The sequence below is a fragment of the Zootoca vivipara genome, chromosome 12 (genome assembly GCF_965207765.1).
Source record: "Zootoca vivipara chromosome 12, rZooViv2.hap1.1, whole genome shotgun sequence".
Taxonomy (NCBI): Eukaryota; Metazoa; Chordata; class Lepidosauria; order Squamata; family Lacertidae; genus Zootoca; species Zootoca vivipara.
In genome coordinates, this window is record NC_142595.1 from 51,537,658 (window position 1) to 51,554,819 (window position 17,162).

The following is a 17,162-nucleotide window of genomic DNA, read 5'->3' on the forward strand; positions in this document are numbered from 1 at the left end:
AATAATAATAATAATAGTAATAATATTTTATCTATACCCCGCCATTCCCGGTTTAAAAACCGGGCTCAGCAAATATATTTTAGGATTCTAAGCTGAGCCATCAGCGTGATGCAGCAGCAAAAAAAGCCTAACACGACTCCAGGCTGCGTTAATGAAATCCCACTTTCTCCACACTTTAACGGGAGCGGGGCTAGTAAGAATTATAATAATAAATTTTTATTTATACCCCGCCCTTCCTGGTCCAGAAACTGGGCTCAGGGCGGCTAACAACAAATATAAAACATTGATTAAAAATGACTTAAAAACAGCTTAAAAACAACATAAAGAAAACAGAAATATAGCCTGGCCAGGGCTAACTGGCCAAGTTGGTCTTGCTAAGGCCAGCAAGGAGACCAGAAAAGAGTTTTAATCTGGGGTCCCAGTAGGGTTTCTTCATATAAAAAGGGAAGGGGAATAGGAATGGAGGATCAGGCTAAATTGAAGGCCAGCGGAATAGCTCTATCTTACAGGCCCTGCCGAAGGAGATCAAGTCCCGCAGGGCCCTAGTCTCATGGGACAGAGCATTCCACCAGGTCGGTGCCATCACTGAGAAGGCCCTGGCCCTGGTGGAGGATAATCTGGCTTCTTTAGGGCCTGGGACCCTTAGGCTGTTATTATTCACGGACCTGAGGGTCCTCTGCGGGGCATACCAGGAGAGGCGGTCCTGTAAGTACGAGGGCCCTAGGCCGCATAGGGGGCTTTAAAGGTCAAAACCAGCACCTTGAACCTGACCCTATACTGCACCGGAACCAGTGCAGCTGGTAAAGCACTGGGTGAATATGCTCTCATGGCAAGGAGCCTAGCTGCAGCATTCTGCACCCGCTGGAGTTTCTGGGACAGTTTCAAGGGCAGCCCCGTGTAGAGCGAGTTACAGTAGCCAAGCCTGGAGGTGACCGTCACATGGATCACTGTGGCCAGGTTGGGGCGGGAAAGGTAAGGGGCCAACTGCAGATGGAAAAATGTCGCCTTGGCTGTTGCTGCAGCCTGCGCCTCCGTGGAAAGGGAGGCGTCAAGGATTATACCCAAACTCTTAACGGAAGGCACTGGCACTAATTGAGCCCCCGCAAGAGAAGGGAGTTGGTCCCCCAACCCTATACCATCCCGACCCAGCCAGAGGACCTCTGTCTTCGAAGGATTTAATTTCAGTCGGCTCCCCATCCGGTCACATAGCCTGGAGAAGAGAAGGTTAAGGGGTGATATGATAGCCATGTTCAAATATATAAAAGTATGTCGTATAGAGGAGGGAGAAAGGTTGTTTTTTGCTGCTCCAGAGAAGCGGACACGGAGCAATGGATTCAAGCTACAAGAAAGAAGATTCCACCTAAACATTAGGAAGAACTTCCTGACAGTAAGAGCTGTTCGGCAGTGGAATTTGCTGACAAGGAGTGTGGTGGAGTCTCCTTCTTTGGAGATCTTTAAGCGGAGGCCATGGGGTCATGAAGAGTCGGACACGACTAAACGACTAAACAACAACAACACAAGCAGAGGCTTGACAGCCATCTGTCAGGAATGCTTTGATGGTGTTTCCTGCTTGGCAGGGGGTTGGACTGGATGGCCCTTGTGGTCTCTTCCAACTCTATGATTCTATGATTTGTCCAAGCATCTGGTCTAGCCATCTGGAGTTGCCGTGTCCGGTTCTGGACACCTTGTGTTGGCATGCTGGAGTGGGTTTCGGAGGAGCACAGTGGTGGGGGCAACGAGACTAAAGGAAGGGTGGGAACGTCCCGCTTGAAAAATGAAAAAGCAACACGATTGTCTTGCTGCAAAACCTTTAGGGCAAAACCTAAGGACATCAGACAAGGCCTGGCCTGCATCAGCTTTAATAGATTGTCTGAATGCCCGTGGCAGTAATTGCAATGCGTCGTGCTAGGTGCTGTACAGTTTGTTTCGTTTTCACAGATGCCCTCCACCTCTACAGTTTTCTGAATGGGAGGGGGGAGGCTTCTTCAGCAGAATGCTTCGTGTTCCAGCCTGCAAAGACCTGGGTTCAAATCTCAGTGGGGCTGAAGAGTAAGCCTGGTTGGAAAAGAAACGTTTTTGACTGCTGCCAAAATATATGTTTTTGCGTTTCTTGTTTTTTGTTTGGTTGTGTACTTTTTGATGTGTTTTATTTTTTGTTTATGACTTTTGTTATGTTGCTGGTTATGTAAATCTTGTCATGTTGTACGCTGCCTTGAGCATTGTTTTAACTATGGAAAGGCAGCGTACAAATAAAATAATGAATGAGTGAATGAATATGTGAGGATGGTTGCCGACGAGCCTCTCTGGGGAGAACATCCCACAAACAGGGAGCCACCACCGAAAAGGCCCCGCTCTCTTGTCGCCACCCTCCAGGCTTCCCTGTGGAGGTTGGGGGCACGCAGAGAAAGGTCTCAGATGGCGATTGGAGGGTCCGCGTCAGTTCACACGGGGAGAGGGCTCTAGGTATCTCCCAGGAAGTGATGTTTCTTACCATGTCTCGCTTGCTTTTCCACCTCCGTTCCGGTGCAGAGCCGCAGCTGAAAGGCATCGTCACCAAACTCTTCTGCAGGCACGGCTATTATCTCCAGGTCCACCCCGACGGCAGTATTGATGGCACCAGAGAGGACACCAACGGCTTCAGTAAGGGCAGCTGGCGGGGCAGGGGGAACAACCCTTGCCTGACCCACGTCCGTCGCCCAAAGCCCCGGCAGGAGCTCTGGAGAAAGTCCTGACCCTACACCTGTGCAGGAAACCATCCCAGAACAGACCAGGGCAGGAGGGCTTCCGCTTAGTCCCTTTCCAGCAGGGGTAGGGCAGGCGGCGGGGAGCCTGACAGCAGGTGGCGCCAAAGAGCCAACACCTGATTTATTTTATTTATTGGGATTCTATACCACCCTTCTTCCATCGTAAGATCTCGGGGCGCTTCCTTGCCGAGTTCGGCAAGGGCGACGCAGAGTCAGACAAGGAGGAAAGCGCCTTAGAATCGTGCCGTCGGAAGGGAGCCCCCCAAAGGTCATCCAGCCCAACCCCCTGTAACGCAGCCCCGCCAGGTATGCAGGGGGTCGGCCAACGACTCACCACTCCAAGCAGAAATATTTGGGCCCTCCACCCACCGGTTCGGTCCTTTTTTGGGCGGGGGGTGTCATGGCCTATCCTGGCCCCACCTTGCCTACATTCGGTTTGGGATATATCCCTCCCTGCCCCATTTGTGAATTAAATCCTGCCTGTTCTTTCCCCCAGGGGGCTGGATCTGGGGGGCCTCTTGTCTGACCACATGGCCCCCCCATCTGCAGCCGCGGCCTCCCTCCCCCCTTGCTCATTCCCTTGCTGGCTAGTGCCATCTGTCTTCCCTTTCCCCCCCCTTCCTCCCCCCCCAATCTCCGCCCGTCCATTCCTGGCTCTCTATCTGAGTATAATTGAGCCGGCCCGTCCTCGGAGGGACGAATGATTGATGATCCTTGCTCTCCTTCCATTTCATCCTGTCCTGGGCTGCTTCCAGCAAATCTCTCTCCGCACCCCCACCCCGCGCGAGACCCGAATACAAAGCCGGCAGGAGGGGGGCAGCAGCCACAACCGCAGCAAATCTCACCACCACCCCTTGCCCCCTTGTGCCATTGCTCTTGCATTTAAGTGAGCATTTAAAGGAAGTGGGGGCCCCTAGGGATGAGGCAGCCTCCTGGCCGAGGCCCAGCACCTCGTGCTCTCGAAAGGTCTGCCTGCCGCCAACCTCGAACTCGCTCCCCATGGTCTGAGTCCCTTTCCAAAGCAACCTTTCTCCTTCTTGTTGTTCCTCCTCCGCCAGCAGAATTCACAAGTCCTGCCCATTGGGGTCCTTCTCTGCCCCCCCCCCAAGAATTCCTCTCTCCTTCCTTGGAGGTTTGGCTAGCTGCCATTCCTTGGCCGTGGTTCCTGCATTGCAGCGGGTTAGGCTGGATGACCCCTGGGGATCCCATTCCAACTACACAGTTCTCTGGTTCTAGGATTCTTCCTATAGGGCACACGGGTCCAGGCTCCCAACTAGGATAGGGGGGGAGGAATCCGCTTCCGCCAAGAAACGACCCAGATCCTCGCTTCTCGAACCCAAACTGTGCTTTGAGTTCGGCATTCCTCTGGTGTCTGCAACGAAGCTCTCCAAATTAAGGAGGTGTTTGGAAAGGCCGGTGAAAATAAACGAGGAAAGGAGCATTAAGTTGCGGGAAAAGTGAATATTAGGCAAGGTTTTAATCTGTTTTTAGTCTATTGTCATTTTAACTATCTTGAGAGCTTTAATGTGCTGTTTCATTTTTTACCAACGATTCTATTATTTTATCTTTTTCTCCCGGAAACCGCTGCACGGTTTCGGCTTGGTTCCTTGCAATCAAGCAAGGCGTAGGTTTTTAGGAAGCAAATTACGAAGCGAATTTTGACAATCGCATTCGGAAGGTTGCGAATTTTCATGAGGACTAGTAGCTCCTTTCCAAGCTCACGTGTGAAGAACGAATCTTGGGAATGGGAAGTGTTAGAAATGGAAATGGACAGTTTTTTGGGAGAGGGAACCCCCCTCCCCAGTTAGAAAAACCTTCTGACAACTAGTGGGCAGTGGGGGGGGTGTAAATCTGGCTCTGTTTGCTGACCCCCCCCAACCCTCTTCCTGCTCTTCATTTGGTGTTCAAAACGGCCACCTTTCTGCCTCTCTCCCCACAGCCCTCTTCAACCTGATCCCGGTGGGACTTCGCGTGGTCGCAATCCAGAGCACCAAATCGGGCCAGTACGTCGCCATGAATGCCGAGGGCTACCTCTATACCTCTGTGAGTATCCGGGGGGTGGTGGTGGTGTCGATTCCTCCTGCCAACGGGCACTGGAAGATTTGGGACAGGGGGGAAAGAAAGGTTTCTCATTGCGGCAACCTGCCTGGCTACTGTGAGAACAGGATGCTGGACTAGATGGGCCACTGGTCTGATCCAGCAGGCTCTTCTCATGTCCCGAAATGTGCTTTAGATGCCTGAGTTTGCTCCGATACATTTGTTTAGTCGTTTAGTTGTGTCCGACTCTTCGTGACCCCATGGACCAGAGCACGCCAGGCACTCCTGTCTTGCACTGCCTCCCGCAGTTTGGTCAAACTCATGTTCGTAGCTTCGAGAACACTGTCCAACCATCTCGTCCTCTGTCGTCCCCTTCTCCTAGTGCCCTCAGTCTTTCCCAACATCAGGGTCTTTTCCAAGGATTCTTCTCTTCTCATGAGGTGGCCAAAGTATTGGAGCCTCAGCTTCAGGATCTGTCCTTCCAGGGAGCACTCAGAGCTGATTTCTTCAGAATGGAGAGGTTTGATCTTCTTGCAGTCTATGGGACTCTCAAGAGTCATTACATTACTCCCCACTGAACATCAGGAAGAATTTCCTGACCGTAAGTGCCAGAACGGTCTCCCTTGGGAGTTTGTGGCCTCTCCTTCCTTGGAGGTTTTTAAAGCAGAGGTTGGATGGCCATCTGTCATGGCTGCTTTAGCTGAGATTCCCTGCATTGCCAGGGGTTGGACTAGATGACCGCTGGGGGTCCCTCCCAACTCAACATTGCTGCGATTCCAGCAGGAGCTACTGATGTCTGCAGATGGAGTCTGCAGGGCAGGCCCTGCTCGCTCTGGGGGTCCCCCACACACAAAAAAACCCCACAGGTAGGAACCGCTCCAGCAGCACTCTGTGGCGCTTCTGACTTTTTTCGCCAAGCCCCCAGGGGGGGCCAAGAGGGTTGGCAGAACTCAAGGGGTGGGGCGGCCGAACAAGAGAGAGCTTGATGGGCCCAGGCAGGTGGCGAGATGGTGGGAAGAGGGGTTGGGGAAGCAATGCGCTCCCTTCCAATTGGGGTCAGGGAATTCTCTCTCCAGAGGCCTCGTTAAAGAGGGCAGCTGCTAATTGCAGTTCAGAGAGAGAGAGAGAGAAAGTATTCCCCTCCCTGGGAAATAATTACTGTATATGATTCGTTTCGCGGGTGGCTGTGCAAAAAAACCCCTCCCTGCCTTAAAACCCGGAGACGCGTTCGCAGATCGATCCATGCTCGCAGAATCGCGGAACAGCCCTGAGACTCATCTAGTCCAACCCCCTGCAATGCAGGGATCTTTGGCCCAATGTGGGACTCGAACCCAGAACCCTGTGTTGAAGAGTCTCGTGCTCTACCCACTGAATACCCGAGAGGGCTGCTGGGAATGGGAACAGGCAGAAGAAGACAGGACAGACCCCTGTCTGTCATCCGTACCAACCGTGATGGACCAAGATATTCACGGAGCATCCAGCCACAGCACAGCTTCCTGTGGCAGCGAGTTCCGCAGTTTAACAACGTACCAGCACTTCCTTCCATCTGCCCCCAACGCTCAGCTGCAAAGCACAGGGCATTCCTACAGAAAACAATCCCAGGAGGAGCCGCCGCTAGCCAAGGGTGCCAAGAAACTACAGTTCCCAGGGTTCATTGGAGAGAGCAGATCATGTGCTTGAGATGTGGATGTGCTTTAAAGGCCCATGCGCTCACCCTCTGAGATAAAACAATGCATTTTCTAAAAGGCGGCCGGCTGCCAGGATCAGCTGTCCTTCCTCTTGGCGCCCCTCCCTCGTCCTCCAGCCTGGCAGTTGCCGTGGCGCCCTGATCCTGCCCCCCACCCTTTGCCCTTCCCACCGGGAAGCGCCCAGCCTGCGGCAGTGTGGCCCTTGGCCAAGCAATGCATCTGTGGGCAAATTCCTGGCAGTGACCGCATCGGAGGGGTGGCGTTTTGGGGAGGGTCCGTCCCGTGCCAAAAACAGAGAGGGAGGTTAGATTGCAGGGGAGAGGAGGTGCCGGGTGCAGACCGGGGGGGGGGGCTGGGGGAGGCAGCGAGGGTTGGGGGCACGCGCGATGAATCATTTATCCGCCGCCTGGAGAGGTGACCCCGATCCGGCAGGGAACGTGGAGCAGCTGAGAGGGAAGGAGTTTTCCCTGGGAAGATGGTGGCTGTCAGAAAGGATGAGCCTGGCAGAAGGTGATGGTTCGCTGCTTGGGTTGCGAGAGAGAGAGAGAGAGAGAGAGAGAGAGAGAGAGAGAGAGAGAGAGAGAGAGAGGAGGAGGAGGAGGAGGAGGGAGGGAGGGAGGGCAGGCAGGCAGGCGAGGGGGCAGGAGAAGGAGGGGTGGCACAGCCGGGGAGAGGGAGAAAGAGTCTCTCGGGACGCCCCCCAAAAGAAGAGAAAATAAGCACATAAGGAGAGGTGAGGGACTGCACAAAGCACAAAGGCATGGAGACTAAGCTCGCCATCATTCTGTATGCACTGTGCGATTCGAGGCCAGAATTTAACGGGTTTTAGAGCATAGAATCATAGAATCGTAGAGTTGGAAGAGACCACAAGGGCCATCCAGTACAACCCCCTGCCGAGCAGGAAACACCATCAAAGCATTCTTGACATATGCCTGTCAAGCCTCTGCTTAAAGACCTCCAAAGAAGGAGACTCCACCACACTCCTTGGTAGCAAATTCCACTGCCGAACAGCTCTTACTGTCAGGAAGTTCTTCCTAATGTTTAGGTGGAATCTTCTTTCTTGTAGTTTGAATCCATTGCTCCGTGTCCGCTTCTCTGGAGCAGCAGAAAACAACCTTTCTCCCTCCTCTATATGACATCCTTTTATATATTTGAACATGGCTATCATATCACCCCTTAACCTTCTCTTCTCCAGGCTAAACATACCCAGCTCCCTAAGCCGTTCCTCATAAGGCATCGTTTCCAGGCCTTTGACCATTTTGGTTGCCCTCTTCTGGACACGTTCCAGCTTGTCAGTATCCTTCTTGAACTGTGGTGCCCAGAACTGGACACAGTACTCCAAGTGAGGTCTGACCAGAGCAGAATACAGTGGTACTATTACTTTCCTGGATCTAGCTGCTATACTCCTATTGATGCAGCCCAGAATTGCATTGGCTTTTTTAGCTGCTGCATCACACTGTTGACTCATGTCAAGTTTGTGGTCTACCAAGACTCCTAGATCCTTTTCACATGTACTGCTCTCAAGCCAGGTGTCACCCATCCTGTATTTGTGCCTTTCATTTTTTTTGCCCAAGTGTAGTACACTCATACCTCGGTTTAAGTACGCCTCGGTTTGAGTATTTTCAGTTTAAGTACCCCGTGGACCCGTCTGGAAAGGATTAATCCACTTTCCATTACTTTCAATGGGAAAGTTTGCTTCAGGTTAAGTACACTTCAGGTTAAGTATGGACTTCCGGAACCAATTACACTCATATCTCGGGTTAAGTTCGCTTCAGGTTGAGTACTTCACGGACCCGTCTGGAACAGATTAATCCACTTTCCATTACTTTCAATGGGAAAGCTCGCTTCATGTTAAGTACACTTCAGTTTAAGTACTCTACGGACTGTCTGGAACGGATTAATCCACTTTCCATTACTTTCAATGGGAAAGTTCGCTTCAGGATAAGTATAGACTTCCGGAACCAGTTGTGTTTGTAAACCGAGGTACCACTGTACTTTACATTTCTCCTTGTTAAAATTCATCTTGTTTGCTTTGGCCCAGTTGTTTAATCTGTTAAGGTCATTTTGAAGTGTGATCCTGTCCTCCCCTCACAATTTGGTGTCATCTGCAAACTTGCTCAGGATGCCCTCAAGCCCATCATCCAAGTGTCAAGCACCTGCTTGGCATGCAGAATAACAACAAACAAACAACAACAACAACAGCTTATTACTTATATCCCACCCATCTGAATGGGATAGCCGGTTTAGTCCCCAGAAGCTGGATATTTGCGGCCTGTTGCCCTGAGAAGCCGCTGCTGCCAGTCAGTGCAGACAAAAAATCCTTGCTGAGTTGGAAGGGACCCCCCCGGGGGGTCATCTAGCCCCACCCCCTACAAGGCAGGAATATCAGCTGGGGTGAAGCGTTATACACACACACACACACACACACACACACACACACATTGTCGAAAATGTACAAAATTACAAGTTGCACTGATAAGGCACAAGAAACGAAGAAACAATAATATTTTCCGTGTAGACAACAAAGCAGAACAACAAGACATTGTGTTAAAAGGGGGTGGGAGGGTAGTAGTTAACCAGGCCTTAACCTCATACGGTTTTTATAAAAATGAATTCCAAATATCGTTAAATGGAAAGTCTACATTTGTACATAGCGATTTTGTACATATAATGTACAGTGAAATCTCGGCTGTCAGACGTAACCCGTTCCACAAGCCCATTCGGCTTCCGAAATGTCCGACAACCAAAGCTCGGCTTCTGATTGGTTTCGGGAGCTTTCTGCACTCGAGCAGAGAAACGTTCGGAAACCGGAACACACACTTCCGTGTTTTCGGCGTTCGGGAGCCAGAAAGTTCCAAAACGGAGGCGTTCAGAAGCCGAGGTTGGACTGTACCTGGTACAGGATGGACAGACAGCCATCCAACCTCTTCTTAGTAACTTCCAAGGAAGGGGGGGTGTCCGTCACCCTCCAAGGGAGTCCGTTCCACGACACTGATCTAGAGGGACCAAAGGAGTGGCTCATCGACAGGTAGCATCCCGTATTTGTAAACCAGGCCTTCATTCAGAAGCATGAGGACTAGAATCTTAGGAGAACGGCCGCATCTGCTTGGTCCCACAACTGATCTGTCGATAGCAGCCATCGATAGCCTCCTCCTCCTTTACGGATTTGCCCTGCCCTTCCTTTCTTTTTCTTTTTTTAATAATATTTTGCTTTTCCGTCTTTTACATTTAAACATATTCTTGAAATTCACTTTAGATATTGCTCATCCGAGCGTCGAATTCCCTCCCTCCCGCTTCCCAGTTTGTATCTTTACATCCTAGCATTTGTTAATCTTCCCTTGTACGTTATTCCTTCCTGCCCTGTCCTTTCTTTAAAAAGCCTGTGGCAGGGAGTTCCACCGTTTAACCGCGCACCAAAGAAGCCCAACCAGTCCCGCGTCCAATTCTCACGGTGGCCAGCCGGGTTCCCCCCAAACGGGACAGGAGCGCAGCGGAAGCTCTCCCGACGCTTCGGGGACCTTTCAGCCGGAGGGCCGCATTCCCTTCCTGGAAGGCTCGTGAGGGTGGGTTGCCTGTGGTGGGCGGAGCCAAAGGCAAAAGTGGGTGGACCATGAATATAAATTCTCTCTTGACACGCCCTTCTCTGTCCTGGGGTCAGAGATTAAGCACAGCTGGGGGGACATTTAAGGGAGGTGCTAATCGAGAGCAGAGAGGGGTGTGGCTTGGGGCAGGGGGCGTGGCCTGGGGAGGCTCCCCAGGGCCAGAAAGCAATACTTGAAGGGCCACATTCTGCACCCAGGACTGAGGTTCCCTCCTACCACTGTCCTAGATGCTACAATAAGGCTGCCTGGGAGGGAATAGGATTATCCAAGAGCTACCCGAAGAGGGATGTTTTAAAATTGATTAATGATTATTATAGATACATAAAGGAAGATTTAATCTGCTCGACTGCTTGGAGGGCAGGTGATGAGAAGTGTATAAAAGCCTCAGCAGAAGTTGGTAGTCGAACAGGTGATGTGTGGGGAGAGGGGTTGAAACTTTGTAAGGAATTTTGGAAATCTTATCGCACTGGGAACAGCAAAAGGGGAAGGAAAGCAGAGGGGCAAAAGGGGGGGGCGGGATGTCAGCTTTTTAATCTGTATTAATTTGGTCACAATTTGTTTAAAAAAATATGGAAAATCAGTAAAAAGAATTAGGGAAAGAACAGTGCCAAAAGGCTGCAAAAATTGAACTTGCACATCTGCTAAAGGAGGTAGGACAGGGATCTGAGGGGTTAAATAACCTCCCTGATCCCTGCAGAAATCTCTCGGGAGTTTTTCCTCCTCCCTCCCCCGCAGATCTCTTGGCGGTTCTTAAGACGCCCTTTTAATATCAATTAAACAGCTCTGAAGAAATTTGGCAGTGAAAACGATGGCGGCTGGCGGCTTGGGCGGGGGGGGGGGAGAGAATAAAAGTAGCTGTGGTGCGCGCTCCTCCGGGACACTTTGCTCTCATTAATGTTATGGATCCGCTGGCGCCTTCGTCCTCACGATTCTGGGATGCGGACCCAGGTATCCTGGAGAGACCCCCAGGAATCCTGTGGGTGATCTCATAAGGGTGTCCATCTGGTGTTGGGCAGCGCCACCTAGTGGCAGGCAGCTGTCAATACAGTACAAGCCAGTGTTTGCATAAATGGTTTTTTTTGTTTTGTTTTGTGGGGCGTATTTCTCTTTTTGGGGTGGTATTTTATTACATCTCCAGCTTTTCCTCCAAGAGAGCTGGAGGGATTTATAATGGTTTCAAAATAGTTGAATAATTGTTGATCTGTTGTATATAGATACATTGCGTTTTGTTTGATTGTTCTCAGTGATGAAATAAAGTGTTTTCTTATGCAGCAGCATCAATATACAACGAGTCGTAGAGCTGAAAGGGGTCCCCCCAAAGGTCCTCTAGTCCAATGCAGAAATAACAAAAAAAAAACCACAAGTCTTTAGTATCATCAGCCGGTGGAACTCCCTGTCACTAGAAATTCAGGAGCAAACGTCAGGGCCAACTTTTAAATGCCTGCTGAAAACTTTTCTATTCTGCCAGGCCTATGCAAGCGGTTAAGAATAAATACAGTAGTCCCTTGGTTCTCAAACTTCATCTGTTCCGGAAGTCCGTTCCACTGCCGAACAGCTCTTACTGTCAGGAAGTTGTTCCTAATGTTTAGGTGGAATCTTATTTCTTGAAGTTTGAATCCATTGCTCCGTGTCCACTTCTCTGGAGCAGCAGAAAACAATCTTTCTCCCTCCTCTATATGACATCCTTTTATATATTTTAACATGGCTATCATATCACCCCTTAACCTTCTCTTCTCCAGACTAAACATACCCAGCTCCCTAAGCCGTTCCTCATGAGGCATCATTTCCAGGCCTTTGACCAATTTTTTTGCCCTCTTCTGGACACATTCCAGCTTGGTCAGTATCCTTCTTGAACTGTGGTGCCCAGAACAGAATGGTTTTTTGTACAATTGTTGTAAGCAACTGCGATTTCCTTTATTTATTCATAGCATTTGTATGCCACCTTTTTCTCCAAGGAGTTCAAGTGGGCATAAATAGTTCCCTCCTCCAATAATAATAAGAATAATTTTATTATATGTACCCTGCCCTTCCGACTGGTATGCCCCAGCCACAACAACCCTGTGATGTAGCTCAGGCTGGCCCAGGGTCACCCGGCGAGCTTCGTAGCGAGATTCGAACCCTGGCCTCTCTCTTAACCCCTGCACCCCCACTGCTACGTATTTATAGAGGGCAGTACATAAATGTCTTTTTTTAAAAAATCAATGAATATAATGAACCTCTCTCCCCTCCAGACTCACTTCACCGCCGAGTGCCGTTTCAAGGAGTGCGTCTTTGAGAACTATTACGTCATGTATTCCTCCACCCTCTACCGGCAGAGGGAGTCGGGGCGGTCGTGGTACCTGGGCATAAACAAGGATGGGCAAGTGATGAAGGGAAACCGAGTCAAGAAGACCAAAGCTGCGGCCCACTTCCTCCCAAAACTGCTGGAAGGTGAGCAGAGGCCAGTGGGGGCGTTTGGGAGAGAAAGCCTCGGGCAGCGATCCTTGGGAATCGTTGCCGTGCGAGTGATCTCTGCTGCTTCCGGCGCGCGTGATCTCTTGCACAGCTGTGAAGAAAAGCCCCGGTCTCAGGGGCGTACCCAGGATCGAAACTAGAGGGGGCAGGGGGGGGCAAGGCACGGGAGGGGCCACAAAGTGGGAATGTGGGCGGGGCTACAGAGCCCAGGTGGAGCGCGCAGCCGTGGGCGAGAGCGGCGCTGCCGGCGGGGCTGGTGGGCAAAGGCAGAGGCGGAGCGCAGCCCGGCGGAGCGCGAGTTCGGCGCTCCCACCCGCCGCGCCGTGCCCTCCAGCTTCCTGTCACGCACTCTGGTTCCCTGCCGCGCTTGGCCTTGCCAGAGGGCGCGGCGGGGAGCTGGAGGGAGGGCGCGGTGCGGTGGGCGGTAACGCCGAACTCGCGCTCCGCTGGGCTGTGCTCTGCCTCCGCCTCTGCCCACCAGCCCCGTCGGCAGCGCAACTCTCGCCCACGGCTGCGCCAGCCCTGCTTCTGGGGGGGACAGCTGTCCCCATAGCTGCCAAGTACCCCGTTTTCCCCGGAAAACCCCGTTTTTACTTACCTTTTCCCGGTGGTCCCCCGTATCACTTCGTCTCCCGTTTTTCTCCGTTATTTTCTCCTGCCGGCGGCCATTTTTTTTCTTTCTGATTTGCCCTTCTATGGGCACCAAAAATGGCCGTCACCAGCTTCAAAAGTCGCATCTACGCATGTCCGGAAGTGCATAGACGCGACTTCCGGTGTTGCCGGCGGCCATTTTTGGTGCCCATAGATGGGCGGAGCAACACCGGAAGTTGCGTCGACGCACTTCCTGACATGCGTAGAAGCGACCTTCGAAGCCGGCGGAGGCCATTTTTTGTGCCCATAGAAGGGCAAAGCGACACCGGAAGTTACGTCGACGCAACTTCCGGTGTCAAATGGCTGCCGGTCCCGGATTCTGCAGTCCGGAACTTGGAAGGTAAGCTGTCCCCCCCTGCCCTGCGCTGGGTACGCCCATGCCCGGTCTGCTCCTAACCTTCCTCTGAGCCAGCCTGTCCTTGCATCTTCCTCCCAGTTGCTTCAGATGCAAAGGAAAAAGGGTATTTCAGGTGCCTAGCTGAGAGAGTCCTGAGCAACGGACTCTGAATCTTATTGGTCAGGAAGAGAAAATCGTCACTCAGGACACAGGCAGGCAGAGGGCCAGTGCCAGATTTACATATAAGCTAAACAAGCCATAGCTTAGGGCCCCACTCTCTTGGGGGCCCACAAGCAATTTAAACGGGGGGGGGGGGACTGGATGTACATTTCCAAAATATAAGATAAAAAATAAATAAAATAAAACCTACATGCAACAACAGGGTTTTGTGTTGTGTAGGCTTCTAGGATGTACTTCATGGGCCCCGCCTGCTAGCCTGCTCCCTAAAATATCACTGGTTTGCTCATTTCTATATATAGGATGCCTACATTCTGCATGGACTGGTTGCAGGGCGACAGGTGCAAATGGCTTGAGATACCTCTCAGGTCCATAAATGACCATATATAGCATATATTCAACAGAAAAAAACAGCGACAATTTGTTGTTGACAAAGGACGGCTGGACATAGAAAGGGCCCCATGACCTCCAGTAGCTCAAGGCCTCATCCAACCTAAATCTGGCCCATTTCCTCCTTCCATCAGGGATCCAGACTTTCCCCAAAGCTGGCCAACCTCACTGCTTACTCGCGAGTAAACCAGAATTACTGTAGCGTGGCAAATTGGCTAGGATTAGTCATAGCTGCCAAGTCTCCCGTATTCCCTGGGAAACCCCCATTTTTCCAGCCGTTCCCAGCTGGAAAAATGGATTATTATTTTTTGTTTTTCCCCAGTTTACTTACCGGCCGGGGGAGGCTCCTTCTGAACATGTCTGGAGTCTCTGGACATGCGCAGAAGCGATTTCTGGCGCGGTGGCCATTTTGGAACTGGGCAGAGCAGCGTCGAAAGTCGCTTCTGAGCATGCTCCGCCCAGTTCCAAAATGGCGGCAGCGCTACTTCCGGTCTGCCGATCCCTTATTTTTCCAGCAGGAACTTGGCAGGTATGGGATTAAGTCCGGTTTTCGAGCCACAGGACTCTGGTTTATTGTGTGAAGGAGGGAACAGGCAAGTTGGAAGGATGATCAGGGTGACAAAAGAGGAACAGTTGGAAGTAGTTGGGGGTGTTTAGCCTGGAAAAGGCGAGATCGGAGACCCATCTTCAAATATCTAAAGGGTTCTCCTGTGGAACATGGAGCAAGCTCGGTTTCTGCACAAGAGCCCTCTCCCCTCCTGCGATTTCCAGCAGAGCACAGCCATTATGGCTGGCAGCCATCAATAGCCCTCTGCTCTCCCACGAATTTGCCAATTTTGGTGCCCGTCGCCCGCCTCCTGTGGCAGGGAGTTCCGCAGTTTAATTGCGCGCCGCACGGCTCTGCCCCCTTTGGCCAAAGAGGCACGCGACAGGCCGGTTCAGAGAACTGACGGGAGCCCGGACGAGGTCTCCCTTCACGTGGGGGCCGTTCTGGTTCCCCGCGACTGGGGGCTGATGGGAATTGTAGTCCGACGCAGTTTTAATCCCTGCCCCCTTTCTTCCTCCATAGTGGCCTTGTATCGCGAGCCTTCCTTACACAACGTGGTCGAGCCGGCCCTGGCGAAGAAGGCGGAGGAGGCCGGTGCCCCCTCCGTGCCCGTCAAAGAGATCTCCAAGGCGGAAGCCACGTAGCCCCAAGGAATGGGGGGGTGCCCCTTCTCCTCCACCCCCCACTTCTCCCGTGCAAGCCACCTGCACACATGACCCCCCCACACACACACCTCTGAGACAGCCGCCTGCCGAGAAACACCTTCCCAAACACACCTTCACGGACCTTCCATTTTCTCTCAGGATGTGTCTCCCCTTCTCTCTCGCTGTCTTCCGCCTCTGTGGGACTTTGGACCCCAACAGGATCTGGCCGGGAAAGGAGGAGGTCCGTCATCATCGTCCGGCAACTTGGACGAGGGGAAAAAAATAACACAACGGAAGTCTTCCGTTTCGCGCTTACAGGTGCAATACGGCCTCCGGCCACATGGGGACGACATTGCAACGCCGGGATTTTTCTTCTTCCTCCTCTTCTTCCAAACTGTGACAAATCCACTGTGTGTGTGTGGGGGGTGCGCTTTCAGCCTCCCTATTGCAGAAGTGGTTGCGTCTCGTCAGGGATAAAAACGACGTTTTTAGAAACCCAATCAATCTACAGCAGTCTTCCAAAATGGCGCAACGAGGGTGTTTTCTCTTCGCCGGGGCCGACGGTACAACTTCAGGGAGAAGGAGAGTGTTTTTAAAAGAAGTGTGTTGACGTTCTTCTAGCAGCCAATGGAAAACAACAGAGATTCCTACTCCGGGGCGGGGGGGGGGGGTTGGAGGGGGGGAGTTTTTCGATTTCGTGACAACTGTGCTATCCCCTTTTCAGCCACTGGGGGGTGACATTCTCCTATCTGGAATCGTTGTATATGGATTTCACTGCTGGTCTTTTAGGATTTGTGAATAACAGCGGCAGTTGGCTATATGGGATTCCTCCGGGGGGCGGGGAGAGGCGGTGAGTTGACTGCCTTCTGTCCCTGAGACTGCCTTCTGTCCCTGGAAGGGCCCAGGATGTAAAAACTGGGGAGAAGCCTTCAAAGCGAAACCATCTAAACACTGTTTTATTGGAGCAATTTAACAAAAAATAAGTGGAATCTTTTTCTTCGTTTGTGGGCACTTTTTTAAAATGAAAAACGCAATGACTGTCGTCGTCCGTCCCCCCCCCCCAAAAAAAAACTAATTGCAATTCCAGTTCCGGACACTCGTGATGCAAAGGACTACCTTTTTGTTCGCCGGGCTCCCGTGTTCTGCAGCAAGAAGACTGTATTGCCGACTTCAGCCACCGGGGGCCGACATTGCCCTATCAGGAACCAATAACATTTTGCAGCCTGCGAAACTACACGTGTCATACCCCCCTCTGGCCACCGGATGGCAACATTGCATTCACGGAGCACGCCAAGGGGCGTTTTCCCAGCTTCCGCTGCAAAAGAAGAAAATGCAATAACCATATTTGGCCACTGAGTGGCGACACCGTCATACTGGCCTGCCGGGGGGATGGCAGTTTGGACACCCCCAAAATAATTTGCATCATTGCGACGATCTTCCTGGCGCATTGACCTTATTGGGGAACAAATAGCCAATAACTCGGGGGAGGGTGCATGCCATAAAACTCTGCGCCCGCCCCCCCAAAAAAACCCACCACCATTTTGACACCCCAACCCTGTCTCCTCCTGCACCCCAGAGCCCAGATTCGCCATACTCCGATCCGATTTCGGTTTTCAACAGGCCATAAATGAACAAGACTGAGTGGGGGTTGGGGGGATGAGCCAATCCGAACCCGTGTTCTGCGAGGGGGTGGAGGTAGCATTTATTAATACTTGTGGGGTTCGGGGAAGGGGTTCGGAGGGGTCTCTAGGGTGGGGGTGGATGGATACGGAATAGTTTTTTAAAAATGTATCTCACATTGCCATGCGTTTGTCTTCCAGAAACCAAACCCGGGGACCATTGCAGGGGGTTGGGCTGGATGACCTTTGGGGTGTCCCTTCCAATTCCTATT

The 17,162-nt window shown here is 51.8% G+C and overlaps 1 protein-coding gene across 1 annotated transcript in view; it reads left to right on the forward strand.

Moving 5' to 3' along the window:
* Positions 1–16,961, forward strand: part of FGF11 (fibroblast growth factor 11) — a 42,476-nt gene extending 25,515 nt beyond the window's left edge. The window contains exons 2-5 of the mRNA XM_035135703.3: positions 2,530–2,640; positions 4,684–4,787; positions 12,303–12,501; positions 15,150–16,961. Coding sequence (XP_034991594.1) covers positions 2,530–2,640; positions 4,684–4,787; positions 12,303–12,501; positions 15,150–15,271 — 536 coding nt within the window. The 3' untranslated portion in view covers positions 15,272–16,961. The remainder of the gene's footprint in view (positions 1–2,529; positions 2,641–4,683; positions 4,788–12,302; positions 12,502–15,149) is intronic.
* The last annotated feature ends 201 nt before the right edge of the window (positions 16,962–17,162 follow it).